This window comes from Neohortaea acidophila, assembly GCF_010093505.1.
Source record: "Neohortaea acidophila strain CBS 113389 unplaced genomic scaffold BDY17scaffold_6, whole genome shotgun sequence".
Classification (NCBI taxonomy): domain Eukaryota; kingdom Fungi; phylum Ascomycota; class Dothideomycetes; order Mycosphaerellales; family Teratosphaeriaceae; genus Neohortaea; species Neohortaea acidophila.
Genome location: NW_022985515.1, coordinates 1,194,513 through 1,217,620, shown reverse-complemented (window position 1 = coordinate 1,217,620; position 23,108 = coordinate 1,194,513). Strand labels below are relative to the sequence as shown.

The 23,108-nt window shown below is 56.0% G+C and overlaps 13 protein-coding genes across 13 annotated transcripts; 9 read left to right on the top strand and 4 right to left on the bottom strand.

The window, feature by feature from the left end:
* Positions 1–512: 512 nt before the first annotated feature.
* BDY17DRAFT_236396 (uncharacterized protein) lies at positions 513–1,268 on the top strand (the record flags this gene model as incomplete). Its single annotated transcript, XM_033730302.1, has 2 exons — positions 513–1,158; positions 1,219–1,268. Coding segments are annotated over 2 exons (696 nt in total), but the record flags the coding sequence as incomplete, so codon positions are not given.
* A 462-nt stretch (positions 1,269–1,730) lies between these two features.
* On the top strand, positions 1,731–2,732 carry BDY17DRAFT_317350 (uncharacterized protein; the record flags this gene model as incomplete). Its single annotated transcript, XM_033736090.1, has 1 exon — positions 1,731–2,732. One exon carries the CDS (start codon positions 1,731–1,733, stop codon positions 2,730–2,732), a length of 1,002 nt encoding a protein of 333 aa, XP_033589369.1.
* Positions 2,733–2,910: 178 nt separating this feature from the next.
* Positions 2,911–4,202, top strand: BDY17DRAFT_166623 (uncharacterized protein). Its single transcript, XM_033729771.1, has 2 exons — positions 2,911–3,226; positions 3,287–4,202. Exons 1-2 carry the CDS (start codon positions 3,089–3,091, stop codon positions 4,052–4,054), a joined length of 906 nt encoding a protein of 301 aa, XP_033589368.1. The 5' UTR covers positions 2,911–3,088; the 3' UTR covers positions 4,055–4,202.
* An 871-nt stretch (positions 4,203–5,073) lies between these two features.
* Positions 5,074–6,291, top strand: BDY17DRAFT_251848 (eukaryotic mitochondrial regulator protein-domain-containing protein; the record flags this gene model as incomplete). Its single annotated transcript, XM_033731203.1, has 3 exons — positions 5,074–5,235; positions 5,323–5,568; positions 5,752–6,291. The coding sequence occupies 3 exons, from the start codon at positions 5,074–5,076 to the stop codon at positions 6,289–6,291; spliced, it is 948 nt and encodes a 315-aa protein (XP_033589367.1).
* Positions 6,292–6,403: 112 nt separating this feature from the next.
* Positions 6,404–7,557, top strand: BDY17DRAFT_166508 (uncharacterized protein). The gene is made up of 3 exons (XM_033729770.1): positions 6,404–6,596; positions 6,662–6,788; positions 6,838–7,557. Exons 1-3 carry the CDS (start codon positions 6,508–6,510, stop codon positions 7,432–7,434), a joined length of 813 nt encoding a protein of 270 aa, XP_033589366.1. The 5' UTR covers positions 6,404–6,507; the 3' UTR covers positions 7,435–7,557.
* On the bottom strand, positions 7,550–8,674 carry BDY17DRAFT_299179 (uncharacterized protein). The gene is made up of 2 exons (XM_033733860.1): positions 7,908–8,674; positions 7,550–7,853 (listed from the first exon to the last, which is right to left on the bottom strand). Exons 1-2 carry the CDS (start codon positions 8,313–8,315, stop codon positions 7,680–7,682), a joined length of 582 nt encoding a protein of 193 aa, XP_033589365.1. The 5' UTR covers positions 8,316–8,674; the 3' UTR covers positions 7,550–7,679.
* A 1-nt stretch (position 8,675) lies between these two features.
* BDY17DRAFT_346821 (CoA-transferase family III domain-containing protein) lies at positions 8,676–10,894 on the top strand. Its single transcript, XM_033738118.1, has 4 exons — positions 8,676–9,325; positions 9,376–10,097; positions 10,155–10,237; positions 10,285–10,894. The coding sequence occupies exons 1-4, from the start codon at positions 8,839–8,841 to the stop codon at positions 10,772–10,774; spliced, it is 1,782 nt and encodes a 593-aa protein (XP_033589364.1). The 5' UTR covers positions 8,676–8,838; the 3' UTR covers positions 10,775–10,894.
* Positions 10,895–10,945: 51 nt separating this feature from the next.
* On the top strand, positions 10,946–12,297 carry BDY17DRAFT_299176 (uncharacterized protein). Its single transcript, XM_033733859.1, has 2 exons — positions 10,946–11,145; positions 11,205–12,297. The coding sequence occupies exons 1-2, from the start codon at positions 11,125–11,127 to the stop codon at positions 12,147–12,149; spliced, it is 966 nt and encodes a 321-aa protein (XP_033589363.1). The 5' UTR covers positions 10,946–11,124; the 3' UTR covers positions 12,150–12,297.
* A 441-nt stretch (positions 12,298–12,738) lies between these two features.
* On the top strand, positions 12,739–15,505 carry BDY17DRAFT_311205 (uncharacterized protein; the record flags this gene model as incomplete). Its single annotated transcript, XM_033735511.1, has 2 exons — positions 12,739–12,977; positions 13,036–15,505. The coding sequence occupies 2 exons, from the start codon at positions 12,739–12,741 to the stop codon at positions 15,503–15,505; spliced, it is 2,709 nt and encodes a 902-aa protein (XP_033589362.1).
* Positions 15,506–15,603: 98 nt separating this feature from the next.
* On the bottom strand, positions 15,604–16,426 carry BDY17DRAFT_299173 (uncharacterized protein). Its single transcript, XM_033733858.1, has 4 exons — positions 16,304–16,426; positions 16,087–16,233; positions 15,870–16,006; positions 15,604–15,804 (listed from the first exon to the last, which is right to left on the bottom strand). Exons 1-4 carry the CDS (start codon positions 16,349–16,351, stop codon positions 15,690–15,692), a joined length of 447 nt encoding a protein of 148 aa, XP_033589361.1. The 5' UTR covers positions 16,352–16,426; the 3' UTR covers positions 15,604–15,689.
* Positions 16,427–16,787: 361 nt separating this feature from the next.
* Positions 16,788–17,836, top strand: BDY17DRAFT_299171 (uncharacterized protein). Its single transcript, XM_033733857.1, has one exon. It carries the CDS (start codon positions 17,182–17,184, stop codon positions 17,686–17,688), a length of 507 nt encoding a protein of 168 aa, XP_033589360.1. The 5' UTR covers positions 16,788–17,181; the 3' UTR covers positions 17,689–17,836.
* On the bottom strand, positions 17,837–21,669 carry BDY17DRAFT_299170 (SNF2 family N-terminal domain-containing protein). Its single transcript, XM_033733856.1, has 2 exons — positions 18,197–21,669; positions 17,837–18,143 (listed from the first exon to the last, which is right to left on the bottom strand). The coding sequence occupies exons 1-2, from the start codon at positions 21,389–21,391 to the stop codon at positions 18,027–18,029; spliced, it is 3,312 nt and encodes a 1,103-aa protein (XP_033589359.1). The 5' UTR covers positions 21,392–21,669; the 3' UTR covers positions 17,837–18,026.
* A 194-nt stretch (positions 21,670–21,863) lies between these two features.
* BDY17DRAFT_299169 (MSF1 domain-containing protein) lies at positions 21,864–23,047 on the bottom strand. Its single transcript, XM_033733855.1, has one exon. The coding sequence runs from the start codon at positions 22,796–22,798 to the stop codon at positions 22,076–22,078; it is 723 nt and encodes a 240-aa protein (XP_033589358.1). The 5' UTR covers positions 22,799–23,047; the 3' UTR covers positions 21,864–22,075.
* Positions 23,048–23,108: the final 61 nt, after the last annotated feature.

Below are 23,108 nucleotides of genomic sequence, written 5' to 3'. Positions count from 1 at the left end.
ACGGAACGAGCCTGGCATGAATGGCAGATGACGGTCGCGAAGCTGCATCAACTCCTTCACTCCTGCCTGCTGATTCCGTTCATCACTTCACTGTTGGAAGTTCCTGTCAGCAGCACGATGAAGTGACATTCCCCGTTTGCATCTGTCTCATTGTAAGAACACAAGGCAAGAGCGACCACCACTACTTTTGGCAAGTACACCTCATGTAGTTCACATCAAACAACGGTCAAGTATGGTTTCCCTTCCAGCACACTCCTTGGCATATCTGCATTCAATCTCCCAATGTCACTCACACCCAGGCGCGCATTCACGTTCGGCCTCTTAGAGCGCTTCCTCTAACGCTTGGCCCTTTGAGCGCAAGGCAAGCTGCATTTTGGACAAGCTTCTGCCTCTCACCCTCCCAATCGACCACCAGCAACATGGGAGCGCGCAGCACACGAGGCAAAGAGGCCGCGGCGACGACTACGATCACCGATCCCGTCAAGACGCCCGAAAACCACATCACCAAACCCAAAGTGAAGAAGCCACCCGCCCGCAAAGACTGCTCCACCTGCGGCCGAACCCTCTCCCCGGGCTCCTTTCCCAAAGCAGCCACCTCCAACTGCAAGCACAAAGCCACCGCGTGCAAGGCATGTCTCAAGAAGTGGATCACCGCTCAACTCGACACCGTCACCTACGACAACCTCGCCTGCCCGGAATGCCCGCAGCTACTGACCAACCAAGACGTCAAGGCCAACGCCACCAAGCCGACGTATGAGCGTTTCGAGGAGCTGGAGCGCCGCGGCATCGCAGACAACACTCCCGGCTGGCGTTGGTGTCTCAATCCGCGATGCAGGGCGGGACAGGTGCATGTGCCGCCGGCGAGTACGACTTCCAAGGACAGCAGCAAGAGCACCAAGAGCGCGTGGAAGTTCTGGAGTAGCGGGGAACACAAGGCGGAGCCCAACATCTGCGATTGCAACGAATGCGGTGCGAGAGCTTGCGTGCCGTGCGATCGCATTCACCCGGAGGCAGAGTCGTGCGCCGACTGGCAGAAGCGTCTCAAGGGGTTCGCGGCGGAGGAGAAAGCGACGCTGAAGGCCATCGCGACAAACTGCAAGCAATGCCCGAACTGCAGCAAGAATATTCAACGAAACGGAGGCTGCGATCACATGCTTTGTGAGTGCGCTCCACGCCCTGATATGCTGACCCCTCGATACTGACCATCATTCTCCATAGGCACCCAGTGCAGGACAGCCTTCTGCTGGCTCTGCCTGACCACGTACAAGGACATTCACACAAACGGCCACGGGAAGGGATGTGCCTACGCTAAGCCTGGAGCCATCGATCCACACGCTCCCAATGCGGCGATGCAGTAAGTTTGCGAACGGGTTCGTAAGCACTCTGGCCCACGTTGGTGAAGTGTTTTACATGCCTCTTGGCTGCAAGCAGGAGGATATCGAGTCTGATCACGCTGCGTATTGCGGCGACCGCGAAATGGGCCGTAGCTGCATCCGGACGTAAGTAGTGAGAGCAACGAAACGGCGAAAGTATGGATGATAAGGTGTGATGCGTAACTTTCGTCATACGGCTGAAGTGGAGGATTCCCGTCCCCAAATTTTACGGAGTCAAGCCTCGGGACGTGAGCCTTTAAATAAGGTATTGCTGGCTGTCTCTCCCACCTCGTCGTCGTTGCCATTTCCAACCTATTGACGCTTCTATCCCAAACATTGTATTTTGCCGAGGTCGAGATGGCAACACGGCAAACATTCACCAAAGACGAGCTCGGACGGTACTTTGACCGGATCTGCCTGCCGAAAGCTCGACGGATCTACGATGCCTCCCAACTAGACGACCAGCAAAAGCTGGCCTTCCTCAATCTCATGCAAAAGCACCATCTCTGCAAATGTCCGTGGGAGAACATCGTCCAGCACTACTCCTGGCACAAAACCGTCTACCTCCGCCCCTCGCATCTCTTCCAAAAGATCGTCGGAAACCCGGGCCGCGGAGGCTACTGCTTCGAGAACAACTTCTTCTACCATCTCATCCTCCGCAGCCTCGGGTTTCCAGCCTACATGTGCCCATCTAGAGTCTACAAGCAGGGCGCCGGATCGTATGGAGGCTTGACGCACGTCGTCAACATCATCCCCCTCGCCGGCAAGAAGTACCTGCTCGACGGCGGCTTCGGCGGCCAAGGGCCCATCTGCGCCGTCCCGCTCGAGCATGGCGCGGAGGTGACGCAAATCGCCCCGGCGCAGATCAGGCTGATGTTCGAGGCGATTCCCAACTTCGTCGACCCGGCGCAGAAATGCTGGGTCTTTCAGTACCGGCACAATGCCGCCTCGCCTTGGACGCCCATGTACTGCTTTGTGGAGTTCGAGTGCACGCCGGACGATGTGCAGTCGATGAACTTCTCGCCGTGGTTGAGTCGGAGTTCTTTCTTTGCGCATAAGGTGGTTTGTGTGCGGTTCACGACGGATCGGGAGAAGAATGATGCTGATGGGCCGGGGTCGCCGGGCGAGGCGGAGTTGGAGGGGGAGATTGATGGGCATATGACTATTAACAATGATGTGGTCAAGTGGCGGCGAAGGGGGGAGAAGGTGGTTGATGTGCCGTTTGAGAAGGATCAGGATCGAGTGGATGCGTTTAGGAAGTATTATGGCATCATCCTGTCAGAAGAGGAGCAGGACTCTGTCAAGGGCACGGCTGCTATGATTGCAGGTGGAGCGATGGGTGCGGATGGCGACTCTTGAGTCGGTCCTTCACGTGATGTTCTCTCCTTTCACAAAACAAACGGTGGTGTTTGCGTGGCGTCAAGTGAGTTTCGCGTCGCTACCACCTTCGACAACTCTTCACTCATTCTTCGACAACTCCTCACTCGTTCTCTTGCGTCTAGTCGCAGTTCTCTTCCGCTGTGGAATACCGACATGGCTGGAACGGCCCCGAAGGAAATGGACAGCGGCGACAAGCCGTTGACCTTGTTCCAGGCACAGGAACTCAGGGAAGCTTCAGAAATCGAACGTGACGAAATGGTGTGCTGGTCAGGGATACAGGTCAAACGGGCACAGCAGTCGGTCGATCTGTTCAGCCACCCCCGCCAACGCGGCTAATGAAGGCCAGACTTTTCCACAGTACTGCATATTCCGACCTCACGATCTCCTGTCGCGGCCACGAGTGGAAGGTGCACAAATTCCAGCTCTGCGCGCAGTCCGAGTACTTCAGCACCCTTTTCGCTTCAGGGTTCAAGGTGAACTCAACCCCTGCAAATTCAGATCGATGCCGACGGTGACTGATCAACTGTTTGTAGGAGGCGCAAGAGAATCGCATTTCTCTTGACGACGACAGTCCAGGTGCTATCGCCGCGCTTCTTTGGTACTGCTACACCGCCAAGTACATCAGTCAAAATATCGAACGGGATGGTCCCTCACCCCTGCTATTCGACACTCGCAACTACCTGACGGGCGACAAATTCCTCGTTAGCGGCCTCAGTGAGCTGTCGTACCAGAGCTTCACCAAGCAGTGCAGGCTCGAATGGATGTCACCTGCTTTCTCCGAGGCCGTTGCGCTAATCTATGATCACGGCCCAGAACGGAGCCACCTCAAGACCACGGTTGTGGAGACGGCGAGGTCACACTTGACGGAACTGTATGCCGACCGCTCAAAGTACAAAGAATTCCACGAGTTGCTGCTTGCCACCCCTAGCTTCGCGCTCGATCTCCTGGCAGTGATGAGCAAACAGCCTTTGGACTACGATGTCACGCTCAGCGGAATATGCGCAGTCCACGTGCAGCTGAAGTGCCCTTACGACGGATCGATTTTCAAAACGCACTGTTGTATCGGGCAGAACTCATCGATCAAGTGTCCAGATGGGCATGAAGGATCTTTTCTGTGGTGGAAACCTCACCAAGTACATTCACCAGTGCCGGACAAGTACGAAGTCCACCTGAAGTGCCCCGGCGAGTCTTGTGGGAAATTCATCAAAACCCAGGCCTACCTCGGAAGAGCGACGAGTGTTGTGTGTGGTGCTTGTGGAAAGACCGCCCTCAGCCGAAAGCATATGGTCATCACCCAGTGAAGTAGGGATCTCCTCACTTTGCTTTTGTGAGGTGATGCGGATGAGTTCGATGCGGGAGAAAGCAAGTGCACGTGATCTGAGCGCGTGGGCTTCTCCATGCGATTGGCCTTCAAGAACGAGCAACGTCGCACAACGATGTCAATGTCATTCCGTTTGATGTCAGTTTAAAGTTTTCACTTCATCTCACTTCCTTCGCCATTCTTCCATCCTCATCATCCTGTCACCCTCGCCATTCTTCTACCATAATTTTATTTGCTCCATCAGCATCATTCTTCCGCGTACAGTATTCTTCCAACCCCTGAGCATTCTTCCGCATCTGTTCTTCGCCCGCTTGTACCCACCGCACTGTCGAAACGGTGAATTTCAAACAAAACGCTGCAGAAGTGAGCTGAACATCCAGCAAACTCACGAATGCCCGCGCACATCTGAACTGACAGCGTCTTCGTCGACTGGAATACTGAGATCTCACCATCGCTTGTAAAGACAGCACCGAGCCTTGGGCTTGACCCAGGACTCGCTCTTTCATATATTCAACATCCCTGAGAACCGTCAGGCCACTAGCGAACGGAAGGAAGTAAACCACGTTGTCGAGTGTGTAGCTTGAAGACTAGATGTACTTCTCCCTCGTAATAAGCCATAACGAGCCGCGGATACAACATAGGACTCGCTATACTATACATTCACGTTCGTGAGAACGCCAACCCTCGGCAGGCGGAAGAGGTGAACCAAAACGCCAAGAAATGTCGTCCGCGGAGTTGCCCGTTTGGGAAAGCTTCAACTTTTCGACTTGCAATCTTCGCACCTCGTCCCATCAGTTCGCCGCCGCCGTCATTATCGCACAGCGACCACGCCTCCCTAAAATGCCTCCTCGAATATCGCCTCGACACGTACAGCAGCCGCTTGTCTGCCAGTGCTTTCGCACGCGGCCGCAGAGCGCACCTCCTCAATCGCGCCTCGACTTCGGTCCTTCTCGACAATTCCACGCCTCATCTCCCAATGCCACCCGACTTCGCCGCGACATGTTCGCTTGGCTCAAAGGGCCGGGCAAAGCATTTCGAAAGCCCCTCCCTGGCAGCAGCAACTACCTCTCCGCCTACGACAGACAGGGTAACTTGATACGAAAAGGACGAGAAGAGAGGGATGACCGGGGGAGATTCGCCGACCTGGGAGAAGACGAGGTTGTCCTTCAAGCTCGCGATCGACAAGCGAAGCTGTCGGAAGAGGAGATACAGATTCGAGCGAGCGAAAGAGAGACGAGACGCGCTGAGCTCAAGGAGACGGAAGATCGGGATGGTCTTCCTAAGGAAGGGGCGCGCGATCTGAAGCCCTACCCATTGAATGCACAGTTCAAGAGCCAGCCGGTGCTGTCGGAAGACCTGAGAAGGGCGATTAATGAGCTGGTCACGGAGAATGGCATCGACTTGAAGGCAGTGAGTGCTGCATTCGGGATCGATGTGAGAAGAGTCGCCGCGGTCGTGCGACTCATGGAGGTGGAGAAAGCATGGGAGCAAGAGGTGAGTGTGTGTCTTTTCTTTCTCAACCACAACGTGTACTGTGATGATTTCCAAAAATTCGATTAGTCTTGAAGACTTCCACATGGTTAGCAAGACGGCTCTTTGAGCACCTCTGATCGCACACGCATTGCATCAACAACAAGGAAATTGGTCTGGCAACATGAACGCTGACACAGTCATCAGGGCAAGCCTTTGGCCAAAGCATACAACGACGCCGTCCTCGCCATGCTGCCAACCACCCCCTACCGCCCAAGCAATCCGCCCGCACACGAACCCATCAATGATCTTCCAGTCCACCCATGGACTCGCCAACAAATCTTCCTCCCAACCAGCGAGTCCCGCGTTTTCACCCGCGCCGACGCAGCAAAGACCTTCCACCCCTCCCTCCTCCCCGCCGACGAGCGCATCGCCCACCCAGAACTCGTGCAAATCGCCAAGTGGGAGCACGAAGGCTTCGACCGCGAAACGCGGCAGCGTCTGATGCGCGAGAAGGACTCCGAATCCGTCGCGCGGAAGGAGATGAAGGAGTACAAGCGGAAGCAGTGGGAGCGTCGGACGCAGGTCACTGTTCCGGGTCGCAGGTGGGATTTCAAGTTCCAGGATATCTCGGCGGAGAAGGTGAATAAGGATGGGAGAGGGCATGAGGCGGTGGGGATTAGGTATGGGATGCCGCATGAGGATCGAAAGAAGGGGCAGTTCAAGATCCCGACGAAGGTGGAGTGAGTGGTGGATGTATTATACCAGTGGACAGAGAGCCGAGAGAGGTATGTAAGCTCTGCCTCCATAATGTCGCTCTTTCCCGAACATCGCTCCTTCCAGATTCCATCTCGGGACGTCCCGGTGCTGCATGTGCCTGCCAATCGTCAATTTTGACGCGCACATTCATTCTCGACTTTCACTCGTACACCACCACACTCGTGCAAGATTCATTTTCTTGTCATGACAGCCATGGCAAGCACCGGCAACACCGCAGCAGCCAACTCCCAACAAACAAAGCCCAATGATAACCTTTACACTGCGACTCAGGAGTATGTCCTTCCGCCGCTTCCTCTGGCCGTCACGTTTTCGCGTATGTCCACTAACTTTTCCACAGCTTGCTTACTTTTCCTCGCTACTCGGATCTCACCATCACCTGTGGCAATCGGAAATGGCGAGTACACAAGAGCGTGGTGTGCCAACGATCGCCCTTCTTCGCGAAAGCTTGTGAAGGAGGATTCAAGGTCGGTGTCGCGAAAGCCAGCCGGGTGATTAGACCCTGACATCCAGCAGGAGGGCAGTTCGGGAGTTATCAATCTGGCAGAGGACGATCCGATCGTCGTCAACGAGCTGATACGCCACATGTATGCCTTCAAAATCGATGATCAAGCTGCACTGCCCTGGCTCGGCTCCCTGGTGTTCATGGTGCACGTCGTTATCATCGCCGACAAATACGACGTTCCCCGAGTCGCCAAACTGGCGGAGACTAGATTCAGCGAGCGAGCCAATACGGATTGGGCAACTGACGACTTTGCCACTGCCATTGAGCTTATCTACGGCTCCACTGCTCTGCTCAAAAGTGAACTGCCCCGGTGCGTCGTCCGCGTCGCGCTAGCTCATGACCACGTCGTGTTCGCAGAGGGCAAACGGAATGCCATTCGTGCTGTGGCAGATCGAGTACCGGAATTCGCCACGGCGCTCGCTTCAGGCATGCACCACAAGATCGCCCTGACAGCGCAAGCAGTGCAAGGGCTCAAGTCTTACCAGTGCAAGCACTGCCACAATGTCGCGTTTGAGAAGAACATGCCTGCCAACCTCAATATCTATTGCAGGTCGTGCAATACCTTTTACCCGGAGTCAGGATTCATCGTCTCCACTGTCCTCAACTGAGATGATAATGTGGCTTTGGCAGTACGAAAAACGCGTGGAGATTGAAATTACGGCGAGGGCAAGGACTACTACCGGGCTGACGTCAAGAAACCATACACGGTGGGATAGCGAATGTACTTGGTCTCGGGAGTGCGATGCGAATTAGCTAGGCTAAGATGTATCCAACACGCAATGAAAAGTCGTCAGCATCAGACACAAGCGTCACCTATCTCACCAGAACAGAACGTCGGACAACCCCCTGGGCGTTATTGCGGCTCAGGAATAAGCTCATAGTCATCCTCCTTTGGAAGAAGCACCGCAGCGCCGACCACCGCAAGCGCATCAACAAGCAGTACAATCCAGCTGACGGTGCATAAAATCCAAGACTTGTCCAGTTCCCAGCCCACGAAGAATCGATTGTCGTGTTCGTACAAGTAGGCCTGCGCTGAGATCAGCATCCATGGCGACTTCCACGCTCCACTACGTTGACTTACCACCAGCGCCATAGCAATCAGCTGCGCCGCAGATATAGAGCCCAACAGCCCCGCCAGCACCTTCCACCCACTCTCCCTCTTCCCCCTTCCGCCCAGCAAGATAACAGCATAAGCAACGACCACCGCCAACTCCACCATCACACTGAAGTTGAGTAGAAAGCCCGTACTCCTCCACATGTTACAAAAGTACGCATCTTTTCCCTGGCAATCATCGTCTTTCGGAAAAGGCCTGCACTCGCCGGTGATGGACGAGCAGCGCTGGTGTAGACCGTAAGTGACTCGGATGGTGTCGTTGGTGGTGGGCGAGGTGTAGGACACCCAGTTTGGGAGGAGGATGGAGGCGATGGTGCAGGCTGTTGCGCCGAGGAAGACCCAGAGGGAGATTCCGTAGACTATGCGGCGAGTCATCTTGGAGGGTGGGTGTTAAGCATGAGAGAGGGAAGAGTATTTCTGTTGCCTCGTGGAGTGAAGTCATATCAGAGCGTGACTGGATATCGGCACGCGGTCTGACATCTACGCACAGCGATGGCATCGCTCCTACGTTGCAGGTTCGCTACACTCTTTCCCTCACCTTCGTGCTTGATCTGTGCGACAACAGGTGCTCGCTGTAAAGTTGCTTGCATCAAATGACCATATACGCTCCAGCAGCGACTCGATTTCATAGCATGCTGCCAAAGGGACAGCCCTCCGCAACCGGCCGACATACCCCGCGCTCACTCATACGTAGTCAGCCGGCCTGCCGATCCTCAGTTGTTCAGTTGTAGGTCTCCTACGACTTTCTTCCTTTAATAACCCGCTCCTCCTTGAATCCATCCTATCTTTGATTCCGTTCTCTTTTCACCACCTGACCTGTCGACGGTCTACCGTTGTACAACGCCGTCCTCCCCGCGCCTAGGAATACAAGTCCTACGCGACTTCGCACCAACCCATCATGGGATCCATCGGCGAGGCTTACTCTGTGCAAAGAGAAGCTCAGAAGGTGTTTGAGCAAGGCGTCCTGCAGAACCCACTCATTCCCAAACTCCCGGCAGAGATCAAAGATGCAGCCAAAGCCGTGCACTTCACCGGCAGCCCGGCGCCCATCGTCCCCATCAACTGGCGTTTCGCCGAAAGTGCATCAGTATTGAAGGCTTTCGAAGCTTCTCTCCTTAATGTCTTGCGGTTGAGGAAGTACGGTGCCATGTTCTCCGACGTCACCATCAATACCAACCATGCCTCCCTCTTCACCATGAGTCTGCAGCTGGCCAAGGTGGTTGAAGCGAATGGAGAACTGACCGGAATCCCTCTTACCAATCCAAAGGCCCTGCAGGCGTGTGGATTCAAGAACCAGGATTTGCATGATGTGAACGGTGCGATACAACGACACTTGGCCACAAACATCTACAAGACCAGGGATGGCAAATTCTATCACGTGCATGGTATGTATGCCCACCGCCATCAGCGTGCTATGAGACTAACACCTTCTCAGGAAGCATGAACCCGGACCCGACTCTCCAAGCGCTAGGACTATCTCTCTACGGCGAGAAAGGCGACACCAGAGACACAGTGGTCGATCGCATCCAGAAAGTCGTTGAGCAACACGACTCTGCCGAACTCGACCGGCTGATCAACGACCAGTACAAACAAGCCGGCACGATTGCATACACCGTCGAAGAGTTCCGCAACTCGGAGCATGGCAAAGCAAACGCGCACGTCGGGCTGTACGAGCTTTCCCGGCACGAAGGCTCCCAACAGCCGGCCTCCTGGTGGCCTGAACAGCCGTCCATGCCGTCTTCTGCATCTCGTCCGCTCGCCGGCCTCAAAGTCGTCGATTTGACCCGCGTCATCGCCGCCCCGACCATCACCCGCAGTTTGGCAGAAATGGGAGCCAGCGTGATGCGGGTGACTTCCCCGAATGTCACGGATCACTGGGGGCTGCACGCCGATCTGAATTGGGGCAAATGGAATTGCTATCTCGACCTCAAGAAGAATCCGGAAGATCGAGCTAAGCTGGCGGAGCTGATTAAAGAAGCGGACGTTGTCGTCGAAGGTTACCGGCCCGAAGCGATGGCGCGGAACGGATTTGGGAGGGATGACATCTTCGAGTTGGTCAAGGGGCGGGATAGAGGAATTATCCATGTCAGGGAGAATTGCTACGGTTGGTATGGGCCGTGGGCTGGGAGGAGCGGCTGGCAACAGATCAGTGACGCCGTAAGTTGGGTCGAGACGATACTGCTGATCGACCGGACCGCTGACTCTTGCCTGTAGTGCACCGGCGTTTCTCTTTCGTACGGAAAAGCCATCGGGAGTAACGACGCTGTCACTCCCGGCTTCCCCAACTCAGACTACTCGTAAGCGTGCCCGATCCTTCTTCGCGTATCACTCTAACACCCTGCAGCACTGGCATCTCAGGCTCCATAGCCACCCTACATGCCCTCATCCGTCGCGGCGAGGAGGGCGGATCGTTCAGCGTTGACGTAAGTCTCGTCACACGCTCGATCCAAACGCAACGCCAGCTAACACGTGCACAGTGCGCCCTAAACTACTACAAACAATGGCTCATCAACTCCGTCGGCACCTACCCTCCCGAAGTATGGTCCGAACTGTGGAAACGACACGGCTCGCCCACATATCGCCATTACCAGGACATATCCCAAGTCATGCCCGACACGATGGCGCGGTTGAGAAAGGAAGACGGCGAGGAGATCTTTGATCCTACTTTCTTTGAGCGGCGGCAGTCGAAGGCTATGGGGCGAGAGTTTGTGCATGTGAAGCCGATTGTGCAGTTCAAGGACGATGTGAGGCTCGGCTTTCATGTTGGGTGTCGGTCGAATGGGCTGGATCAGCCGAGATGGCCTGAAGATTTGGGGGTGGAGGTTGTTGAGTAGCACTGTTAATGCAATCATTTACGTCGTCCGTGGCATCTTCTTGTAACACCTTTATTCGGGAGGATGACGGGAGGTCGATGACCGGCGGCGCCCAAAGTTGCAGCCGCGCGAACGAGGCGCGCTAAATCAATTCCAGGCCGAGGCGAACCTCGAAGTAGCTTACACTTTTGGCATCTCTGCAGCCTCGCATCCTTTCCAAGTGCTGGTGAAAATCGATGCACATCGAATCATGCCTCGTATAGCGACTTGAGTGGGCCAAGGATTATCATCTCATCACGTCGGCCTTCTCCCCGCCCGAACTTGATGGATTCCCGCAAATGCTTCAGGATTGAGGGACATTGCAGGCGGCGATGCCTTCAGACACAAGACCTGTACGCTTCTTATCATCACGCCTCGACGAAGCTCGCTCTAATGCTGACGACTCTTGTAGACGCCGCATCGTTTTCTGCATGGCCAGCGCAAAGCGCAGCCTCCAAGCAACGAGCAGGCTTCCACGCCCAGACCACAGGATTCACGCTCCATCGGAAACGATGAAGATGCTCCTCCTCGCAGTCAATTCGCACCGCCGCCGCGCTTTGCTCCTGGCCGGTTGAGGTCCACTGCCCCAGATCCAGCATTAGTATCGCCACCCAAATCAACCTTTGTGAAAGCGCTGAAAGCGAGCGCCCGCCCAACCGAGGATGTTCAAGATGTTCCAGATGGGAATGATGAGGATGACGAGATGCTAGATGGCGGAGATGTAGCACAGCACGCGAAAGGGCAAGATGATGCGCAGTGGAGTATCGAGACGGTGCTCTCGCCCAAGCGACGTCGAGTGGATTACGAAGAGGAAGCAACATCAACCGCATGGCCTCGATTCAAGCAGGCAGGGGCTCTGACATCGGCCATCTCAGAGCTACAATCCACACCAGCATCAACACTGGCAGAGGCGACTACTGCTCATCGACCCGCGTTCGTCCGACCGGCCACGCAAGCGCCAGAGTCCCTCGAACCCGTGGCGGAACTCTTCTCACCTCACAGACGAGGGCAGAAGTTTGTTCCTGGAGGCATGGCGGCAATGGTACAGCAGTGGGTGCTTGAGACGGGTCAAGCGGCCGCGCAAAGTCGCAAAGTACAAGGCCACTCGACAGCGGAGGACTACGTGATGCGGGGACAAATTGAGGGGAGAGTGGAAGGAGATGGGCCATTCACTGCGTTTGCCACGCTGGCGAATGGAGATGGTAGGAGTTTGTTGCTGGTAGGGGGTGATGGGGCAGGCAGGAGTGAGGTGCGAGATGGAGTATTTGTGGGCATTCGGGCACCCGTGTGGGATTTGGAGCTTGATGGGAAAGGATGGATGGTGGCCGTGGACTGGCGAGTGTTGCGCGAGAGTTGACGAGTGTCGATCAGGTCAACACAACACGAAGAAAGTGCAGCATTCCATCACTGCCAAGATGTTGCCAACAAAGATGCCGCGTAGTTGAATGATGACGTCCATCGGATCTCGCCATTGAGGGTAGGAGGAATATTGTTGCCTTGGAGAGGGAGGCATTGGCAAGCGATGTTTACTTTCTGGGCGGACGGCTGTGCGGCTGGTGGGGCCCGTCGCTCTTTCCCATCCCAGCCCAGCCCCACGTATTTAGAGTTTCAAGCCACCCGACTTTATTATGTGGCGTGCATCAAAAACACCGCCAGCTCCACAGCCTGTTCTGGTATGTACATTCCACCACGCATGCACCTCTTTGTACCTCCGACGTCGAGATTCGCCGGGAATCCCCATTGACGAAAGAGATGTGTGCACAATAGCGGGTCAAGCAACATCAGCGCAGCCAGTTCCAGCAACGGCTCGACGTCATTGCGAGGCACTGCTCGTCCCGCACCTCGCGGCAGCCTCTTCGCAAGCCTTGCGAACCATCACCATCTTGCCACGTCCTTCATCAACATCCAACTCCCTCCCTCACCCCAACACGGACTTGCAAGTCAACATGGCCACCAAACTCGCCAACCCCAGCGGCCCCATGCTGAACCCACACACCTCCGGCCTCTACGCTGACATGACATTGGACGGGCCCGAGGTTGGCACACTCGTGGTCATTGTGGATCGAGCAAAAAACCTGCCCAACAAGAAGGCGATGGGGAAGCAGAATCCATACTGCGCTGCAAGACTGGGCAAGGAGGCCAAGAAGACCGACACAGATCTCAGAGGCGGTCAGACGCCGCGATGGTGAGTACTTGTGCCCATTCTCTTCACAACAATCACACTAACACCACGTGTCTCATAGGGACCAAGAACTTCGCTTCATCGTACACGACTCCCCCGATTACCAAAAGATGAAGATCTCCGTCTTCAGCGAGGACAAGAAGACCGACCTCATCGGCGAGGCGTGGGTGGACTTGTCGGCAGTCATTGTTCCGGGAGGCGGCAAGAACGATCTCTGGCAGGCACTTCAATTCAAGGGCAAATACGCTGGCGAGATTAGGATCGAGCTCACCTACTACGACGAGCGACCGCGACCAACTGAGACGGCGAATGCACAAGAGTCAGCACAAGCATTAGGCAACGATGCCCCGAGAGTCAAGCGAAGACCGTTGCCGAACAACCCCGCCGCACGACATGTCACTCCCGATACCATTCCGGAGAAGGCGCTGCCTGGGCGAGCTAAGCACGGCCCCAGGGAAATCAGAGCGCCTCCGAGGGCCAACTCCATGCCGCCCGATCTCGACTACCCACACCCCCAGCAGTGGTCCACAGCTCCTATCGAACCTGCATACTCCTACTCAACACCTCCAACCCAAGCTTACGCCCCGCCAGAGCAGTATGCAGAGCCTGAAAGATATGCGGATGGGCCATACGGCCAATATCGACAGCCCGACTTCCTGCCTCAGCTGCCGCCTACGAGTCGACGCAGCCTACCAATGCGTCCGCCCCCGGATGCTAGTGCACCTGTCGCTCCACCCCAGCCTCAACATCAAAGCCATCTTGCCTTACAACACTCCCACTCGGCGCCAGTCGTCCCGATGTTGCATGAAGAACCTTCACAGTTCGAGCACGGCTATCAGCTGCGAACGGATTACCAGGACCCGATCCCGGATGTCGATTATCAGTACCAGCAGTTGCAAGAGCGACCTCGTACCAGTGGCCCCGCCCCTGGATGGCACGGACAATACCCACAGCACCTTCCAGAGCTGGCAGATCATTCAACAGCGAGGCCACCTCCACCACCAGCGCATAGCAACAGCTCTCCCATTGCGCCGCGAAGCAACTTTGTGCATCAGTCGTCTCCAATCGCCCCGCACGTTCACACTCCGCGACATACTCGCAACAATCTGAGCCTCCAATCGTCTCCACATCAGACTATCGAACGGAACTACGTCACTCCTCCTCGACCCCCCATGCAGAGCTCACCGCACGCACCTCCATCCGCCGGATACACTCCTTCACCCCAGCCCCGCGGTTACGACAACCCTTCCGCTGGCCATTCTCCTGGCCAAACGCCGTCCCCTTTTGCGAGGCAGCACCAAGCAGCACGAATACCGATGACCCGGCACAGCATCAGCGATCCGTACGCTACGACCGCGCCGTCCCGCCCGCATCCACTCTCCCAAGAACTGCCAATCTCGCCTTATCCGCAGCCGGGCGACCGCCAGGAATACTTTGCGCCATCATCGCAAGCCATCGAAGCCCCCTCAGGCTACCAGACAGAATACCGAAATCGCGAAGGACTGCCTCTGATCAAGCCTCGGCCGGTATCTCCATCAGTTCCTCAACCACAATCTCTACCAGCATCTGCCTCGCGGTCACGAAGTGCCTACGACATCCAGTTTCCTATTCGCGCATTCGAGTCGTCGAACAACAGCCCATTGTCGACATCGACACTCCCGCGCCTCGACCTTGCATCGGCGCAGACGCCGAATCGCCCTAGTGAAGTGCGAAAGTCTCTGTCGCCGGAACACCAAACTCCACAAAGCGCGGGAGCAGTGCCGTACTCGCCCGACAGCTTCAATGTGCACAACCCCAACGCGCTAGCATCCAGTGCGGCAATGACGCCCAACGGTACCTCGCCACTCACCCCATATCAGATTCGACCTGGTACTGAGGCCCTGCCCCGGACACCAACCGACGGACCAATCCTCGGTTGGGACGGGAAGGAGATCGATCCGTCTGATCACCTTCCTGTGGACTCGTGGGCTCCGGAGCCGGAGAAGAAGACGCCAGTCCGGACCTATGGTGCTGGTCGTGAGCGTGATTTCGGACCTCGCAGCAGCCCCATCAGCAATCCCAACAGCGGCAGCAAAAGCTTGTCCAAAGACACGGTAGTCAGTGTACGCATGGGCACGCAGGTGTTGACTGCAGAGGAGACACCCACGACACCCCCGCAATCGTCACCCACATCTCTCCGCAACCGGCTTCAGAAGAAGATCAACCCTTCGTCGATTCTGAAGAGCAGTCCACCGGCGCAGCCGTTGCAGGAACGGCACAACTTCAACTCCGTCAGCGTGCCGAATCCCTACGATCAGCAACAACAGGAGTACAGCAGCAGCAGTTTCTCCGACCGGCCCGGGTCCAGTGGAGCTGGGAGACAGCAGGGGTATTACGGCAGCTACGCGGCCATGTCGCAGGATGCGCTCTCGCGCGAGATCTCCAACATCGATCTCGGCAGCGGCGGGAGGCATGCGCGCAGCGGCAGTGTACCTGCCCCAACGGCTTTCGTTCCTGTGCGGAGCCACAAGGACCGCAAGACGTTTTATTAGATTTTTCTTTACTTGCTAGACCTGTGGGATCAAACAGGAATGGTAATTGCCTTGGGTTAAAAGGGCAACATGGATAGACGATAGACCCATGAGATAATGAATGTTCTCTTTCGGCTCAGACACTGATCTTCTCATTGATGATTACCGTATGCAAATCTCCTCTGCTTCGTCCGAATCTTGCCGCCTATCGCTCGCGAGTGTTGCCCTGCACATCATCACTCCCAGGATTGACCTCCGCCTCAATGGCAGCCTTGTCCTCCGGCCCACCAGGCCCATCGAAGTCGCGCGCCTTGTAAGTTCTACGCAGTCACAACAGTCAGCATCACCATGTCTTTCGATCACTTTGCTGGACGGGAAGACTCACTGTCCCGTAGCGGGATTCACGCCCCCGCCTTCACTCTCCGGGATATCCCTGTTGTCTCCCTGCCCCGAAGCAGCGGAGCCATACACGACTTCTGAACCGGGGAATTTCTGCTCGACCGAGTCGTCTACGCCGGATTCCTGCACATCATCAGCGCCCCTGCCCTTCATTCTGAGAGCAGCGTGCGGGGGAAAGAGGGGGGGAGCGAGGGAATACGTACAAGCGTGCTATCACTCGCCCCGGAACTCTGTCCGCCCGCTGGGCCTGAGACTCCGCTGCCCTGTCCGCCTTGGCCGGTGGTGTTGCCTTTTCCGCTCTCGGCGCTGTGGCCTGTTTTGGCGGCGTTGGAGTTGAGGTCGCGCTCGGCCTGGGCGGGGTGAGTGTGTTAGTTGTTTCCTTGAATGGGGAGGGGAGGGGGGCACGTGAGGGGTACTCACTTGCTGCGCGATCTCGTTGAGGTCTTGGTTTTTGAAGTTCTCCGACATTGTTGATGATTTGTTGATGATTTGTTGAGAGATTGAACAAGAGAAGATGATTGATTGACAAGTGAGAGAGTGTGTGTGAGGGATGGATTGAGAAAATGATGCGGTGGGTTGGAGCTCATGAGGCTGACATCATCATGCGGTCAATCCAGCTTCCCCCGAGCTTTCGAGTGGCTGCGAATGCTAACGCTTATGCAGGTACGATTAGGTAAGATTGGGGGTTTTCCGCATTGTTCTATGCAGCATGAGGTGGAAGGGATGTGGTACACGCTCTACTACTGCCCAATGGGCTGGTGTGGAAATTGTTGAAGCAGAGAGCTGCTCTCTTGATGACGCTCCTTCCCCAGAGCCCCACCACGTGGAATGTGGAGAATGCACGTGATCGGATCGCAACACACACCTCACTTCCCCCGTCCTGCATCCATCCTCTATGACATTCTGCTTTGAATACGCGCACGCCCAATCAGCCGGCCGCAATTTGATTGCAACATCACGGAATCACTCATATCAGCCCAAAAGGGATATCCGGCTCGCCGGATTCCGCATACCCGCGACGATCGCCCGTCTTTTTCGCTAGCTTCAACTCTATACACTTCATCCAATCTTAGATTCCTCGGCGCACGTGTCGGCCACCCACCCACTCTTCATTCTTCCGTGCTTGCGTGTCCTTCAGGCATCTACTTCCCTCCGCCGCACACCCACCTGGATTGACACACACCTCGCCGCCCTGGTCTGACGCGCCCGCATCGTTGTGAGGAAATCCCCCGCCGACACCACTAGCCTCGCGCAACGCCACACACAACCTCACGCCACAGCGCAAAGCATCTTCCACCATGGCAGCCAGCGCAACAGTCCCCTTCACAATCACCTACACGGCCTCAGCAGGCGGACTGACGACCGCCACCGTGCTGGGCCAAGTGCTCAACAACGGGCAAACAAACTGGATTCCCGCGAGCAACGGCGACGCAATCTACCTCAACACCGCTTCCGCGGGCGGCGAATCGGCGACCGTGTTCGGCGGCAACACTTACTACTTGTCCACTGGCGCGCCTGTCCCTGACCAGGTGACTGGCATCACTGCTTCCGGGACGCCTGCTTCCTCCACTGGGTCTTCTGCCAGCGGTGGCAGTGGCGGGTCCTCGGCCTCCCCCGGTATGGTGTCGACTTCTTACCAGAGTATGTCTTCTGGATCTGCTATGACTAGCGCGTCGCCTACGGGCTCTTCTTCGTCGTCGTCACACCATTCTGGCGCGGTGAGGAGTGTGGAGTTTAGCCAGCTGGGCGTGAGGATGTTGTATGCTTTTGCTGCGATTGCGTTGATCGGAGCCGTGGCTCTGTGAGAGTTTTCTTCTCAGAGAGAGTGAGTGTTATTTGTATGGTTTCGAGGAGACGTGACGAGATAATCTTGTTCTACACATGTTGTTCTTCAATACTCCTAGATATTTACCTTGGACTTACCACATTTACTCATTGACCAACTCATCGAGGGACTGCCTCGATTCATGAACATGCTCGATTTCTAATGCCTACACCGAATTACACCATGCCCAGTCACTCGTCAAGCGCCCCAGGCCGTGTACCATAATCTAAACGACTGCCCCGAAAAGAAGCTCCATATGCATCCACTCAACTCCAGTTCCCCACAAGCATCGTATCACGTCGCCGACCACACACTCATCTACTTCTTCCTCCCTTTGCTCTTCGTCTTGCTCCCCCCACCCGAGCCTACAGTGTCCTCGCTCGCGGCGCGCGACACACCATTGGGAGTGCCCTTGACGCCGTTGATGGCTTTGTTCTGCATCAAAAGTCAGTCAAAAGGCTCAGCTAGTCACAGTGGATGGGACATACCTTGGCAGCACCCCCAGTACTCTTCCGCTTCTTCCCCGCCGGCTCATCCTCCTCACTCTCATCATCCTGTGCCCGCTTACTCCCTGCATTCTCCTTCCCAGCCGCCGGGCCCTCAAACTCGCGCGTAACAGTCGTGACAAGCGTCGCACAGCGTCGACTCAGCTCCGTCGGCGTGCGCGACAAGAAGAACCAATCGAAGCGGAACAGCGGGCTCTCGCGAATCTCGTCGCGAATCTTCTCGTACAGCCCCTCCGAGTCCAGCCCGTACTTGTCCAGCATGACGAGCAGGAAGCGATCCTCCTCCTCCGTGTACACCTTCTTGTTCGTCGTGCTGACGGTGTAGCTGAGCTTGAGCTGCTGGAGCGGCACGCGGTACATTTTGATCTTCTTGTGCAGCATGGCTCGCTGCGCGGCCACGCGCTTCGTCTTTTGCTCGCCATCTTCGATTTGCATAATGTACTTCTCCCAGGTGTAGAGCTCGCGATACCGCTTCCAGAAGACTTTGGCATACTCCTTCACCTCCTTTTCGTCTTTGCTGTCGACTTCCAGCGCAATGTCTGCATAATTGGTCCGTCCGGACTTGGCGCTGCCGTTGATGAACTGTTGGAAATCGCGCTTGTTCCAGTCGCCGAAGCCCTCTTGCTGGAGCGTGTTCTTCTCGGCTACCTCTTCTTCCGTCAGTGGCTCGGCTTCGTCAATCATCTTTTGCTCCAATGCCTGGTCTTCCAGTCTCGACTCCATCTCTTCCTCCGTTCCGTCGGGGAGCGGGGCCTTGATTCCATGCTCCTTGCGGAACCACGCCGTCTCCTTCTCCTGCAAATCTCCGAGCCGTGGTGAGAAGAACTGATACTCGTGCATGGCCATCTGCTTGGGCGCACGAGGCACCTTTGGCTTCGGATCCGGGCGCGGCCCACCCGTGGACAATGCAGTGCGGTAGTACTTGTCCATGGAATAGCTCTGCTCCTTCCTCTCACGCTTCGAAGGATTGATCCAGTTCAGCCCAATCTCCTTCTTGCGCGCATTCACAAAGCTCTCGCCGTTCCAGTCGTACGTGCCGGACTCGGAACTGAACTTTTGCAGGTCGTCGATGCCCAGCTTCTCATACTTGGCGTTCATCACTTTCGTCCGCTCTTCACCCTTGCGAAGGATATCCTCGAAAGCGACATCAGTCAACTCATCCTTCTCTCCAAGCGTGCCCATGCCCTCCTTCTGCTCGAAGATGGTCTCCGCGCCATGTTGGATCATACCAAGAAGCTCGTCCTTTGAAGCTGCTTGCTTGGCCTGCTGTTGAGCGCGGCCTTGTTGAATGACCAGCTGATCCAGACGTAGTTTCTGCGCAGCACGCTCCAGCACTTTCTCTTCGATTGCGTTCTCAGTGACAAATCGGAAGACGACAACCTGCTTCGTTTGGCCGATGCGGTGGGCACGATCCATGGCTTGCAGATCGGCCTGAGGGTTCCAGTCGGAGTCAAACAGAACGACAATGTCGGCGGACGTCAAATTGATTCCGAGACCACCAGCACGCGTGGTAAGCAAGAAGAGAAACTTCTCCGAGCCTTCCTTGTTGTATTCATCAATCGCGGCAATACGATCCTCATGTGCTGTCGAACCGTCGATACGGCAATACTGGAAGCCGCGCATGACGCTGTAGTCCTCGAGAATGTCAAGCACACGACTCATTTGAGAAAAGATGAGCACGCGGCTGCCTTGGTCTTGCATCCGGCGGAGCAACTTGTCCAGCATGACCATCTTCGCTGCGTTCTCGACAAGATGTTCGTCTGTGGTGTATGGTGGCCCCGGCTCAGCTCCATCGAATAGGTAGGGGTGATTGCAGCACTTGCGCAGCTGCATGACGATGTTGAGCAGTCGAGTCTTGCTCTCCTTGTTGCCCGCCGCTCCGTTGACAGCATCGATATCCTTCTCGAGAATGCTTTTGTACCATTTGATCTGCATTGCGCTCATGCCCACGTACAGATTGATCTCTTTCTTGGGAAGCAGGCTCTTTTCCACATCGCTCTTGACCCGACGCAGCAAGAAGGGGCGCAGGACTTTGTGCAGCTGCTGAACCACCTCGTCCTGGTTTGCATCTTGACTGCTGAACCATTGGTCGAAGGCTTCGGAGTCGCCAAAGACGTCGGGAAGGAGGAAGTTGAGCAACGCCCAGAGTTCATGGAGGTTGTTCTGGAGTGGCGTGCCGGTGATGAGGAGGCGATTGCGCGAGTTGAAGATGCGGATGATTTGGGCCAGAGCAGACTCCTCGTTCTTGATGCGATGCGCCTCGTCAATGATGATGTACTCCCATGCAAATTTCTTGAGATGTGACTTTTCTCTCAGAATCATCTCGTACGAGGTGATGCAGACGTCGAACTTCTCATCGACGAGCCGCTCATTGATTAGATCGTGGCGCTCATCCTTTGCACCTTGTAAGACGAGCACGTTGACCTCGGGGATCCACATCTTGAATTCTCGTGACCAGTTGTCGAGGGTGGATTTGGGGACCACGACGAGGTGTGGGCCAGTGATGCCTCTGACGAAGCGAAGATATCCGAGGAACGAGATGGTCTGCAGCGTCTTGCCGAGACCCATCTCATCGGCGAGAATGCCAGAAATACCGTTCTCGTGCAAGCTGATAAGCCAGTTCAAGCCGGCAACTTGATAGTCTCTCATCTCGCCATTCTGAATGTAGCTGGGGCTTTCACGGAAGATGGTGTGCTCCGCCTTGCCCTCCTGCTTCCCTTGACGCAGCAGCTCGGCGTCTTCCTCCTTCTCCGTTCGTCTTCGTCGGTCACCCGCAGCGCCGCCTTTTCGCTTGCTACCGGCAGCCTTGATCAGCTCTTCCTGATCCTGGCGGTCAATCTCTTCCATGATGCCACGAATCTTGGGGTCGGGATTGGTATCGATGAAATGGCGGAAGAGGTCGGTGAGGCCAAGCAGGTATCTGAAGCGGCGGACGGAATCATCCTCCTTGCTCTCGCCCAGTCGCTCGTGCTTCTTGCCAAACATGCTCTTTCGGAGAGCGTTGCCCTCCCATCTCTTCTTCCGTCCATCAGTAGCGCCAGCATGTTCGGGGGCGACGCTGCTAGCACGCGTCCCCGTGGCCTGGGATTCGGAGTCGGTGTAATCGGGGGTGTCGAGCATCTCGTAATGCTGGGGCATGGCGCCGTCGCCCACTCCTAATGCCTCCGTACCGTTCATAGCGGGCAGACCAGAGAGGGATGAGTGTGGGTGGAGTGCGGGAAGGACGCGCCCGTGTGGTCCTGGAGATGGACCTCAGACAATTTTTTTGGCCAGGCCCTCGAGGCGCGTCTTGAAGTGTTGATTCGAGAGTACACAGCCTTGTGCAATGAAGCCTTTGATGATGGCGATGGGGCGTGGTGATGAACGCGAAGGCAATATCGTGAAGAGGGTGCAGGCGATGAGGGAAAGGGAGAGGAGGGAATGGGTTGTGGGGGCGTCACGTTTGCACGAGATGTAAAGTCAAAGCACAAGGCAAGAGCGTTCCGTTCTTGGACGGCGCGGCGGACGTGCCGTGCAGCGCGACGGCCATTCCCGCCCCTCCTGCTTCGCGAAACATGCAACTCTGACCAATCAGCGCCGAGTACGTCTGGCAAGACGCACATACCTATGCTCTAAAGCAGAGGCGACATCGTGAGGCAGAGGACAAAGGATGACGAGACCATCCAATAGGCAAATCCTGATGAGAATGTAGTGTGATCGAAGACACGGACTGACGAGACTTCTTGGACATACCAGCTGACGTTTCACAGGTACCTAGTAATGACAAAGAACAGACTAAAAGGATCTCCATTCACGCGTACAAAAACATCTCCAACTCCTCGCTTAAGTAGAGATTGAACCAGGCCTTTCGTCCATAACATCTTACAGCTTCACCTCCCGATCTTGCTCCATCCCCGCCAGAACCGCCTCCAACCCTCCGTTTCGCAACCGCGCAAGCACAACAGACATTCCGAGCTGTGCCTTTGGCTGACTCTTCTCGGTTCTTTGCAGACTGATGGCTTCGATGGCTGATCTGATGGCCCCCGTAGACCAAGTGCTGAACCATCCCTGTTTCGCTGCGCCTTCTTCTGCCTCGCCTCCCGTCACAGATGCGGCGGATGCCTGCTCACCCCACCGCTGCCGCCTCTTGCGAATCTGCTCTCCTATGCGAGATTTGAGTCTCACGCTGACGGTAACATCCGTGCTTTCCTTGTCGCCACTCGCGGGAGGTCTTCGATAAGTCTGTCGCTCGATGACGCTCAGCACATTGTTCCAGTCGAGATTCCGGCTCTCCGTCTCCATCCATCCTTCTTTCACATCCACCACGCTCCTTTCAAGGATGAAGCTCTGCGTGCTGCCATCCGGGTTCGTCGTGCCTACTGCACTCTTTGGCAGAAGCTTGACCACGGCGGGTGGCAACCGGCTCCGCTTGAGGTGTAGTCGTACAGTCGTCAGGCGCTGCGTCTCCGGGTTGAAACTTCGTGAGATGGTGTCTGTGGAGGCGACATGGCGCGAGTAGGGATTGGGGTATCGTAGGAAGTATGCGAGTGTGACGGCGGAGAAGGGGTAGTCGTAGGAGTAGTCGGTGCTGTAGAATTTGACCATCTTCGCCGGCCGCCTGCGCTACCGCATTCGCATCGTCTGAGTTGTCGGAGGAGGGGTATCGCGGTAGGAAGGTGTGTGCGGATGGTTCGGGATGTTCGTGTGCGATGCAAGATGATGGTCGTGTGCGAAAGTTTCGAGCAGTCGCAAGTTCGCCGTCATCCTCTCGGGCAGTGTCCCGATTCGGCTTAGGCGGATAAGTCTCCTTTGTCAGCCAGCCTTGCAGTCACGTGGTCGTGGCGCCGATTCGTGTTGCAGCCATTATTCTGTGGTCAATCAGGATACCACAGGTCAACGGTGCTGTAGGCATGGT